The following is a 12,238-nucleotide window of genomic DNA, read 5'->3' as shown; positions in this document are numbered from 1 at the left end:
CATTAAGTTATTCTTGAGAGGCTTAATCTTAGATGTTCTTTTACAGATGCCTCTCCAACTTTTATGCCTGGAGAGGCAAGCAGTTGCTCAGAGTTTTGATCTTGTGACAGCAGTGTCATAGGGGAGGAGTCACAGTACATGGCTCTCCAAAATCAACCCAAGGGGATGTGTTTTACCCTTCGTCCCCATCCTGGACAGGAGATTCTACATTTCTAATAGGGCTTGTTGCTTGTTTCTAAATTACTTGAGACCTAATGCTAATTCTGTCTTTAATATTAAAAAATATTTCATGCATTTTCTTTAGCCTAAATACAACTTTTGCTTATATTTATGGGTTGCTTGAAATTCAGTTATTTTTACTGATAAAGAACTTGCATGTATCTTGTTTTTCAATTAAAATGTCAACATATAAGAAATCTCTTATCCCTCCAACACTGCAAGATCCCTAGTGATGTATGATTATGTATACACGTGTGCTTTTATGCATGTATGTTTTTATCCAGGTATTTTTTTCCTGCCTCAGAATTGTAAGCATGAGGGAACAAATGCATGAGATGAATTAACTTATCTGAAAAACATGGACAAAATGACTGAATGTCAAATTACACTGATAACTGATAGTTGAGATAGAGTAAAATTATGCATAAAGACAGTCACCATAGATCAATTAATACCTCATAATCTGTTTTGCTGCTCTAAAACTGAAACAACATTTTAGCCTCTCATATAGTCATGATCTCTAAATATATCTCTATAAAACTAGAAAATATTTTTACCCATTTTTATATGGGTCATTGTAAGATAAGAATTTTTCTTATTATTTCATGTTAAAAGGAGAGTACTGCCTCCCATTAACGTTTTATCATTCAAATTGGTGTGAATGAATGCCATCTAAATATAGATGAAATGGAAAAATAATGAACAGTTGTCAGGAACGCTACTCAGGCAGGCTCACCTGTTATGTTACTCTCCTCCTCCCAGTGACAATGAACTTAAAGAAAAAGACGTTGATAAATCCATAAAGCCTGACACACTGTCTTTCTGAAGCGTATGACAATGAAGGCATGGAGTCACCACATTTCTACTCAGAGACTCATCCAACAGTCTTAAACTTATTGGCGCTTATCAGTTTTCAAACAAATGATGAAAAGATAAGTTTTTGGCTCACATGTATGCTTTGTAGTTACTGCCTATCTTTTGGATCCTGATGTCATATTTGGAGTCTATGAACGGTTCAGTAGTGGCGTAGGTCTGAGTAAGTGCTACCACGCTGGCTATGTCCTGAAAATCGTAGTGGTTGTCTACCTTGATCTGTAGTCATCATGCCACAAGTAAACGGCAAATGCAAAAGAAAAAACAGCAATTAGAAATAAAATGTAGACTTCAGTTTCAAATGGCATTAATGAGAAATATGGCTTTTGATAGCATCAGTTTATAGCGGGCATTTCATATTTGATCTGATTTCTAGATTCTGTAACAGTCCCACATTAACATATCTAATTTTCCATGGAAAGTATTACCTGCTCATCCATAGGAAGCAACTTGCAGATAGTAGATTTTTATTTTCAATTTTTTTTAATAGTTTTGATTGATAATTTTCAGGTCAGTAGTTTTTAGGAGAATGTTTGAAGTTGTGGTTACACTAATTTTATACAATTGTTCATGATTTTCTAAACTGCTCGTGTAACTGCATGTCTGTGGCGCCCACCACGTACTATCACTTCTGTGTCATGTATCTCCCAGGAAGGAGGACATGAATGCTCATGACATTCTGACGAGGGCCAGTTCACATGGAACACAGAAGGTTGGCTCAAGATGATGGAATACTTTTCCCATTTCACTTCTTTGCAAGGAGTCAGGCATTCTAGGAATAGAATTTCCTAGACATAAAACACTGTGATAAATGTGAGCAATATTGATTTAGAGGAAGAGTGAGAAACATACTTCAGATGGGAGACAAAAGTATTACTTTTTGACAGGGAGATCTTATCTCTACAGTTGAGTTCAAAGGAAGCTAGCTGAAGTAGGGAAAAAACATGAATCTGAAGAGAAGTCTTAGGGCTGGGAGAAAATAGGAGAGGGAAACTGGAATGCCAATAATTCTTTACCCAAAGTGCATTTCAGGAAGGTGAGGAAAGGGTGCAGGGATTACTCGTATCATACTATCTAATATTAGAAGAGTTTGCAACTTCCTGTAAGCCCAGCATCTCTTTTGCTTCCACTTAAAAGAGGACCTGTAGCCTGGAGTGCCCACAGCTGTGAGATAGGAATTGCATATTGAATGGTGTCCAGTTAAGTGAGGAGTCAGGCCAAATACTGAGGCCAAAAGTCCCAAGTATTTGCTCTCAACTCTTGGATTCAGAATGATACAGAATTATTTGTCATTTGAGAACCAGCAAAAGAGATACAATTCCTGGTCTCAACTCTGTTTCTGAAAATTGAATATTGGGAGTGAATCTAATTACAAGTGGAAACACTACTCCTAGCATTGCCTTTTGGGAGAACTGGGATACAAGAGGAACCTTTACTTGGGCTCTGATAGTAAGCATTTCACTACAAAAGACTGGCACTCAGTCTTTAAGGACTTAAAATACTTTATAGCTAAAAATAATAATAATAATAACCTAGATTTTTATTTGTAGACATTTGATATGCTGGATATTCTTGTCCAACAGATCTATTTTCTGTAAGTGAGAAGTGAATACTGAAAGTGCGATATAAACATTATAATACTTCATGTATGCAATCCACAGAAACTGCAGTTTAAGCAATTAGTAATTAAGTTAATTCTGTGCCCAGTTAATTTGGCTGCCAGATTTCTTCTGACTTACTAAGTAAAAAATAAAGCAAAACAGTTGTAGGCAAAAAATCATAGCATACAGTTAAAATTGCACAATTGTTGAATGAATACAAATAAATCAGCTTTCTACTTCTATTTCTTGTGGCAAATGTGTTCATAGAGCTTTTGGAGGTTCAAGATGATAAATGAAACTATTCTCTGATGATTTATTTTAAAATATAAAACACAGTATTTAAGTGTTTTCTATGAGAGAAACGTAATCTGTAATGACTACAAATGCTCATTGACATCAATGAAAGTGCAATTTACATCACATCACTTGAACCATCACTGTGAGAGAAGTGGTATCAAAACAGCAGTACTCACCACTGAAATGCAATTACTTTGGAGAAAGAAAGCAGCAGTTATATAGCAGTATGAAACAATTACAGAGAATACATTAAGACAGGAAATGAGAAAAGAATCTGGATCAGGCTGCGACTAGTAGAGAACCAAGGCAAAACCGCCCTAGAATCCCAAGTCCAAAAAGTTATTTATGCAAACAGACATTGACTCTTAAATAGTTTCACCACAGTCAACTAAATTAACTAACAAGATTCTGCTTCAGGAAAGCATCTCATGTTTTAAAAAGTCCTGAATAGGGCAACACATAAACTACCTGAGAAGGTGTCAATATGAAAATATTAATATATGTAGTTTTTTTTCTAAAGAGAGGTGCTTTCTTGAATAACAGACAAGCAGAGATTTGCAAGGGTGAGGATCAACGACAGCATTTGGACAGCAGAAAGTTAAAAAATCCAGGAAACAAAAGAACATGCATCTTATTTTAGACGAACACCCAGCCTCCTAACATGCAGTAAGTAGCATCTGCACCTTTCCCATGCCTGAATGAGCATGTCCAATCTTCACAACAACAGGAAAAGTCGGCATTGTTAGCTGAGAGGGAGAACAGAAAGGAGACGTTAGAGAAGTCAGCTGTGAGTTACACGATTAAGCTGCATCATTGATGAAAATGATTTTAACGGCTATAATGAGGGAAAATCTGTTTTTGGCATGTGGTTATTTGAACAGACATCCACAGACTGTTCTCATATTCCAGTCAACTGCAACTGTTAGTTCGTACTGAATTGGGATGTATTAAATATTGCTCTGTTTACATCATCTCAGCTGATCACAAAGTCACCAGTGGTATTCCTTATTTTCGGTTCTATTTCAACAAAACGAATCTACTGGAAAAAGTCTGAGGGGCAGTTCGAGGAAGAAGCCCTGTGAAGCAGTGATATACTAATAACGGATTTTTACAGTTAGCTCAGGATTCAGAGGAAAATCTTTGTCGTGAAAAATCGTAACAGTACTTGCTACTCTTTAGAGAGCTCTCAATCTGGACAAGCACTGAACAGCTCAGACTTCACTGTCAACTATTCTTCTGTTTCTTGGCAGTTTTAAGATGGAGGGTTACTTGCAGCAAAGCCATTCCTCAGTGTTGGATACATGACATGTTATACTTACAGTGCAAGTCTTTAAAGACTTCTCGCCCAGATTTTAGCACTCTGATTCTAGTGGGAATTTTTATTCTGCTCCAGTTTATACAGAAGGAAAAGAAAAAAGACCATCCAGACAAGGCTGACAGTAAAGCTAAAGAAGATATGCTTAGTATTTCACTGACATTTCTGGTGTGCCTATCATGGATAGCTGGAACTTTTGACACCCATCACTGCATCACACTTGTAATTTCTTACATTAAGCATGGAAGCTTTTCTGTAGGCACAGCAGATGGCTGGCACTGCCTGACTTTCCAGTCCCCAGTCAGTTCAGTGCTGCACAACAAGACATGCCACTGGAATCAGTCTTACCTATTCCTTTCCCCTCCCTCATATTTCCTAAATAAAAGTATATGGCTGTTTTAGAAAGAAAATGCATAATGGGCTTGTTTGCCTTCTTATATGCCTCTCCACTCCCTCCAAAATAGTATTGGTCCTGATAACAGAAAGCAGTCACGAACTGAAGGCTCTGCAAGAGAGGCTTGGGATTTCTCTTGTAATGCTGAACATCCTTTCCTGAGAAAGAATTTATAAATTCACTGGGGAAGTACTCATAAGAGAATATAGACATAAGAGAAGATTATTTCCTAATAATTCTTCTTGGAAAAATTATTTTTATCACTACATGACGCAGTTGCAGGTGAGATTTCAGTTTGTGAGCATGAACAGAGAAAACTTCGTGTATAATAAAGTAACAGACCAGAACTCCCCAAGTAATTCACCCAATAAAATACTTGTGCTCACATGCTTTGTTCTTCCAAGACTTATCATACTAAAAAACTTGTATTTATCTCTTGGGTGTTGTATGAAACAGGACAAAAGTAGCAAAGAAGAATTTACCTCAGAGAAAAATCAGAATAAGTAGAATAGTACTCTATGTAATCAGCAGCTTTTTACATGTGACAGTATTTACACAGTGTCAGTTCAGTGTTCTCAGCTATGCTGAAATGTGGAATGCAGGATGTAACCAAGCTGTACATCCAAGTAGACTTTGGGACACCATCACATTGTTTTACTACTGTGTACAGAGATGCAAGAAGCATTTTGGAAGTTGGTCTTTGAATGCAAACTACATGTAGATGTTTTCCATTCTTGCTTTTGCTTTTTCTGGAGCTGTCAGTTACTGACAATTACATAAATATTGAGATTTTCAATTGGCTTCAGAAAGCCAAAAGCACTTGTAAAAGCTTTATACAGTAAGGGCCGGACATACTGCAATTTCAAATTAAATTTCTTTGTAAACTGTAGGCATGCAAAGGCCCATGTAGTCAATCAGCATCTAGTTATTTACTGCTCCCACACTTTAAAAACAGCTATTTTATATTTCTTTTTTAAATTTTGAAGAGGGAGGGAACAAATCATTGCCTGAATTCAGAAGGGCAGCAGCACATTCTTATGAGTGAACTATAAACCACTGACACAGGGTTTGTAATGGAAATGCTGGCAGACATCTAAGTATAGCAGTACAAATGGCACTCCTGTAATTACGAAGACCATGCATTTTCCTGTGATTCCATAGCTGTGGAATCCTCTGAGGACCATAGGAACAAACACTAATTCAAGACAAAACCAAAAACAAAAAAACAAAAAAACCCAAAGCCAACTGTGCTTTCTCCCAGAGAAAATTGTGAAGATGTGCTAACATCATTTAAGGAATGACAATCCATTTCGCTCTGGAGGCCAGCACCAAGATTTCTGTGGTATACCACATCCCAGTTTAGACAAAGTGAAGAGGTTTTTGCAGCAGAAAAAGGTGCTGAGTATTGCATTTCAGATATCATACAGACAAAAACCAGGTAGCTTATATAAGGGGCAGTGAAATTAAGTCTTTCCAGTGCTTTTCTTCTATCACTTTGACAGGCCTGTGAACCTAGGGCTGATGAAGCTGCAGTTAATTTGCTTTTCTAGCAGTGTTTTCTTTAGTCCTGGCATTGCTTTAATTATCACAGTTCTCCCATTGAATAAGGAGACTGAGCCATCATGCAGTCACCTTGCTAAAACTATCTAGATTCCAGGATTGTGTGATATTGTACTATCAAGCAATAACTTGATCTGAGTCCTTTCCTCACCTCTTTCCACTCTGTTCTTTCCTGTTACTTTGTTTTAACAGGCAGCCTCAAGACTTTTCATATATTTGGATAAACACTGTGTATGATACAGCTGTGCTACTGAACTGAAAGTGTACCAGCTCCATGGATTTCCTTCAAATTCCCACTATAGCTACTTGGTAGTAAGTTATCTTGTGAGAAGGTCTGGCAGGTGTGCAAGGATCAGTTTTGAGTTGAGTTGATACTAATACAAATCATTGCACGCATAATTTCAGATTTTTTTGGGGGGGAGGGCTGTTTGACAAAGGTATTGCTTATTTTTCAAAGGTTTTCTTAAATTTAGAATAGTATAATTTCTACTATGACAATTAAAAATAAAGGTAACAAATCAGAATAAAAAATCTGAAGATCGACAACAGAAATTACATTGATGAATTTGACACGTTCTTAAATATGAGAGATGGACTATACTGCATGAACCCTTGCATACTGCATAATAAATACAGGAAATATGTTTTTTAGGATAAATGGCAGTTCTATTATAAATTAAATAATGATATCATACACAATAATACGTTATTGTGAATTAATGAGAAAAAAAAAACACATGACAAACATGCAATACAATTTTCCAAAGCTCCTTCAACATCTCTCATGGTCATAGACTCTACATTTTTTACTGGAATTACTAGTATTAGTTCAGAAAAAACAAAGATATTATCACAGAATCATAGAATGATTTGGTTTGAAGGGACCTTTTAGTCCACATAGTTTCAACTCCCCTGCTATAGGCAGGGACACCTCCCTCCAGACCAGGTTGCTCACAGCCCCGTCCAGCCTGGCCTTGACTGCTTCCAGGGAAGGGGCATCCACAGCCTCACTTGTGTCTCAACCTGTCTCGCAACCTGTTTGTGTCTCACCACCCTCACAATAAAGAATTGCTTTCTGATATCTACTCTAAATCTACCCTCTTCCAGTTTAAAACATTTCCCCTCATCCTGTCACTACATGCCCTGATAAAAAGTTTCTCCCCAGTTAATTACATAGATACACTGACTATATTAATTTTCCCTAATACAGACAGGGGATATCAAAATATATCTGTCAAAACACAGATATCAAAATAATTTCAATTGTAATCAACTATCTAGATTCATAATAGATAGATATCTAGCAGAACTTGCACTGACAGAATTACCAAATTCAGGGAGAAACTGAACCCAATATTCTCAGATTGCTAAAGAAACACTGATTAAGGCAAGCATGCATTCACAACAAATAGAGCACAGAGCATGTTTCTCATGTCATCAAGTGTCTCAGGAGCACATCATGACATTGCTTGCATTAACCAGCTTGAGATCACAAAGCACTTTGAGATGGCTGATGCTGTGGATTTTCACTCTTCCACTGCTGTAAGTTATTACATCAAACACGCCTTTTCTTTGTTTCCAGGATGACTAGCAAACTGGTTAAAAGATCCGTTAGTTACTGATCAGAACCTATTTTAAACTCTGAAAATCTATGAAATATCATAATGCTCTTCTGAAACGCCAAGATATTTCTGATATGCTACATATATTATCTTTGTAAAAGATTTAGGATTGGGAGGTTTAAAGAACAATGCAATAAAGATTCTTGCAATTCTTACAATAGGTGCTATATCAGCTCCACGCAGTTAATTAACAGAATTATAAAGCTCACGAACACTGATCTGATTAATGTTGTGTTGGTGAAGAACTGCGACATTTTTACACTCTCATGCTGCATGTACATTCACTGCATTTTGAGTAAGGAAAAAAAAGTCATTGCGCTCCTTACTAAGAAGTCCTCAGTCATTCTCTTCCTCTTGAATTCATCATTGTGATTTCGTTCAAACTGAATTTTTGCCCTGTGATTGCAGTTACAGGGCAGCAGCAGGAGAAAAAAAGTCTTGAACTTATCAACAAGAGTCATGTCCTTCCAGTGAACCTGACAAAATAAACTCAACTGGTGTTTTAAAAGGAAACAAAGCTTACACTGTAACTGGAGGCAGCCACAGCACTATTATTAGCCTGATGAGTGTACCTTCACTTTTTAGGATGTGTGCAGTGATCAGAGATTTGACATCCCTCTCTAACAATTTGTTTTTGCCTTGTGAATAAAACCCTAAAGCTCTCAGTCAAAAAACTTTTTTTTTTTTTTAAGTCCCCTCAGTGGAATTTAAGCTGGTTGCTAAAGGTGACACAGTTTAAACATAATAAAATTGGGACTGTCTAATAAAAAACTGGCTTGGAAATTATGGAGCTGTATACATACACCATACGTAATGGGGATAATAACTATCCTGCCCTACTTCAGAAATATTCTGAAGCTTTATCAGAGTGGTTTGCTGTAGTGTAAGTCCATTGATTTAACACAAATTCATAAAAGTTAAGCTTCAAACACTAAAATGCTGAATGGTTTGTAAGTTCTTCACTTCTAAACAATGCCCAGTTATGTACTACAAATATTTTATTTCTAAGAGATACGATTGGAATTTTGTGAATTTACTTTTAATTATGTTAAGACCTAATACAAAATATACCCAATGATGCATATAAAAATAAACCAGGTAAAAGCCCTCTGCTGGAAACAGCGCAGAAAAGAGATTTTGGAGGCAGTATTCACTCTGTGTTTAATTTCCTTATGGTTACGTTGGCTAGAAAAGCCACAATAGAAGAAAAAAAAAAGGAAAAAAACAGCACAAAAAATATATACTTCATAAACATGACTTACCTTGTTTAAATATTTGTCTTTCCAATAATCCCTAAGCAAAGTTCATTTAGCCACTCTACTTCCATGTGATTTATTTATGGAACATGCATCAGACTAAATCTAATTTTGCTCTGCTTTCCTTTGGAGAAAGGAAATTAAAAATGAAATAAAGAAGGTGTCCTTTCATTCTTTTTTTTTCTTTCTTTCTCAGAAACAGGCAGGAAGGCTCCTAAATCAATAAACAAGTAGTACTTTCTGTAGTCTATTTGGTTTAAGGAAAACAAACCCAAGTTAGGGTTCGAACGTGCAGAAGTTCCCTGTCACCAGCAGGGGTAGCTCAATATATTCCTCTCATCACTAAGAGCTGCAGAAACACCACACTTCAGCAGCTACTGTTTGTCAACAGAGAACAATTCAGAGATGCTAAGACAGATTTTCTACTGTGTTGTACCTTTCTAGAAAAAAAATAGGTGCAAAACCTGTAGAGAGTAACATCCTGTATTCCCTTTACACAAGTAGCAATACAAAGCATATTGGATTCTCCTTGTGTGAACTCAGAAACATGTACGTTAAAGAAAACTAAAAGCTCAAGTGAATGAAAAGAGTTGGGATTTGAGTGTAAATTAGAGTGCAAAGTCATCAAAAAGAGCCAAATGCAGATTAATTCTGATTTATTTATTCAAAACAGAGGGTTAAGATAGCTAATAAACTAGATGAGTGCAATACAAATATGTTCCTGTGAAATGCTGGGCTACCCAACTTCCTACCCACAGGAGCTGATGCAAAACTGGGTCTTCTGAGTACCCTTGTACATAGTTCCTTCCATTGCCATTAACATCACCTCATAAGACTGGATCTTATGAAGCCAGTGCTCTTTATATCACTGAAATCAAGGCACACTTCAGCATTGCCTTATAGAACAGGACAGTGCCAAGAAAATCTGCACCAGGCAATCAGGCTAAACTAACTTTGTCTGCACATATGCAGTTCAATTGAAAAAAAAAAAGTTATCTAAGTCAATACACCAGTGATGTGACAGTAGGAAAATCTCACGCTTTTAATGTCAGTACTGCATGAAAACAGAATTACTTAAGAGCAAGAAAAGGTAAGTCTAACAGCAATGAATCAAAAAGAGCAGTTCTCACAGGTTTCTCATAGAAATCCTAGAGAAGACAAAATCCTGGCAGAGATTTATTATATTTTGATTCTGGAATGTCAGTACTTCATTCCATTCCAATCATTCTAACAACTATTTTGTAGCTGCTGCTTCTAAAACTATACCATTCCACAACTTTATAATAAAATGATCCAAATTGTTGTGAATGTAGAATGAATGTATGTTTTTTCTATAGTATTTAGGAAGTGACAGCTATAAGTACTGTGCCTTTTTAAGTGGGCTGTAGTACATGTGTAGGTACTAGGGTTTAAAATCCATGAAAACTCATCTATTTTGTGAGATACTATTCTAATTTGCATTTTTTAAATATAATTAGACAGTTTTTGTATGGGATATGTATTGTGGTTATACAAGGTAGTTTTTAGGGAAAATAAATGCAACACCAAATGAAAACTAGGAAGAAAAGAACCTGCAAATCATCAGAAAGACAACAGATAAACGATGATTGTGGAGAATCCTGCCTACAATCATTCTAAAGTAAGATTCATTTCCCACAGTAGAGAGAGAATAGGATAGATATAGGTAAAAAACTGTATTCTCTACACAGTCAGGAACTGAGGTGCGGAGCAGGCAGTCCAATCGCACGCATCGTGTAGATTCAAACTGCTCTACAGCTGGAACAGGCAGCAAGCTCTCTGTTGGATACTGCTTTATAACTTAAGAGTGAAAAAGCTGCTTGGACAGTCCCTAAGCAACACAGTTCAGAGCAACCTGACATAACTCAAATATCAAAATCAGGTCTGCCCACAGAAATGCTCTTGAGCAACCTCCTGGAAACAATAAACTGACCTCACAATGCTGCATCATATGAAAAATTAAGTATAGAGGGCAGATAGTTAAGAGATGCATTCCCAGGGAAGAAATGAGACCATCATAAAAGCAATGAGTTTGTTCTGGAGCTCAGGGGAAGCAGCAGTTCTCTCCATGGAGCCCTGCACTGAAGAAGTTCAATAGATGGTAGTCTGGTGTTCTTAAAACAGGTTGCTAGGGGACACTTGGTAAAAAAAAATGAAACAAAGTTGGCATTTAGTGACCTTAAGCTTTTCCAGATGATAGAAACAAATGATGGATAGTAAAAATTTATAAGGAACAAGATAACCAACACAAGATAACCAACAAGATAACCAACACTGTCCAAAAAGCCACACTGAGAATTGTGAGACCTAGGCAAAATCAGTGTTTCCATTGAGAAGAGACAAAGCTGATCAGAACTTTGACTGCAGTCAAGTTTCCTGCTTTCTTTCTATATCATACACATCAACAAATATAGTGAATGATCCACAATCTTCATTATTTAATTGCATTTTATTAGAAAATGGAAATGAATTATTCAGTATTAAGTTTCTTTAGCTAGAAGAAAAAGAGAAACTGCATAGTATTCTTCCTGCTGTGTCCATAGTGAACTGACGTAGTCAGTGACTGTGCCCCTTGAGAAACAAAGTTTGCTGCCTCTTATTAGCAAGTGTTAGTTATACCAGATGTTAAGCAAGCAGTGTGTGCTGCTTAGTCCTGCTTCATGCTTCATTACTGCTGTGACCCAATTTGCCACCATATCATGGTTTACATATCAAACTAAAGGAAAATCAACATAACAGTGCACTCAAAGAGCCCCTGTACTATTAGTCTGGTTATACAAATAGGAAAAAAACCAAGTGTTTCTTTGGTTTATGCTGACTATCTTTTCTTTACTTACTTATACTTTGCTTATGATAAGAGATTACTTTGCTTACAGATTTGTCAAGGAATATTTCTGTGTCTTCTGGAAGTAATCTTTGTGCTTTGCAAGGTCAAAATCAAACTGATATAGTTAAATCTAAAATTAATTTGATTAATATGAAGAAAAGAATATGCAATAAAAAAAAGCACAGTGCATCTTCAAGATAAGATCAGATGCTAACTGATACTGTTCAGAGGTAACAGGTTCTCAATTGTACTGATA

At 36.5% G+C, this 12,238-nt stretch overlaps 2 protein-coding genes across 12 annotated transcripts in view; one reads left to right on the top strand and one right to left on the bottom strand.

The window, feature by feature from the left end:
* Positions 1 to 12,238, bottom strand: part of SYN2 (synapsin II) — a 143,672-nt gene that overhangs the window by 40,588 nt on the left and 90,846 nt on the right. For both annotated transcript variants that reach the window (XM_048957734.1, XM_048957736.1), the window contains exons 6-7: positions 3,674 to 3,736; positions 1,169 to 1,311 (exon numbers count right to left, since the gene is read on the bottom strand). In XM_048957734.1, coding sequence (XP_048813691.1) covers positions 1,169 to 1,311; positions 3,674 to 3,736 — 206 coding nt within the window. The remainder of the gene's footprint in view (positions 1 to 1,168; positions 1,312 to 3,673; positions 3,737 to 12,238) is intronic.
* TIMP4 (TIMP metallopeptidase inhibitor 4) overlaps positions 1 to 12,238 on the top strand; it is a 107,527-nt gene that overhangs the window by 70,678 nt on the left and 24,611 nt on the right. For 4 of the 10 annotated variants that reach the window (XM_048957760.1, XM_048957756.1, XM_048957758.1 and 1 more), the window contains one exon: positions 6,452 to 6,571. The exons of 5 other annotated variants lie outside the window; for them this stretch is intronic. In XM_048957760.1, the coding sequence (XP_048813717.1) occupies position 6,571 (1 nt within the window). In that variant the 5' untranslated portion in view covers positions 6,452 to 6,570. Of the gene's footprint in view, positions 1 to 6,451; positions 6,622 to 12,238 lie in introns of all 10 variants that reach the window. One more of the 10 variants, XM_048957757.1, reaches the window with a different exon arrangement.

The sequence above is a fragment of the Lagopus muta genome, chromosome 11, assembly GCF_023343835.1.
Source record: "Lagopus muta isolate bLagMut1 chromosome 11, bLagMut1 primary, whole genome shotgun sequence".
Classification (NCBI taxonomy): domain Eukaryota; kingdom Metazoa; phylum Chordata; class Aves; order Galliformes; family Phasianidae; genus Lagopus; species Lagopus muta.
Note: the sequence above shows the minus strand (reverse complement) of the source record. Positions and strands in the feature narration are given on the sequence as shown.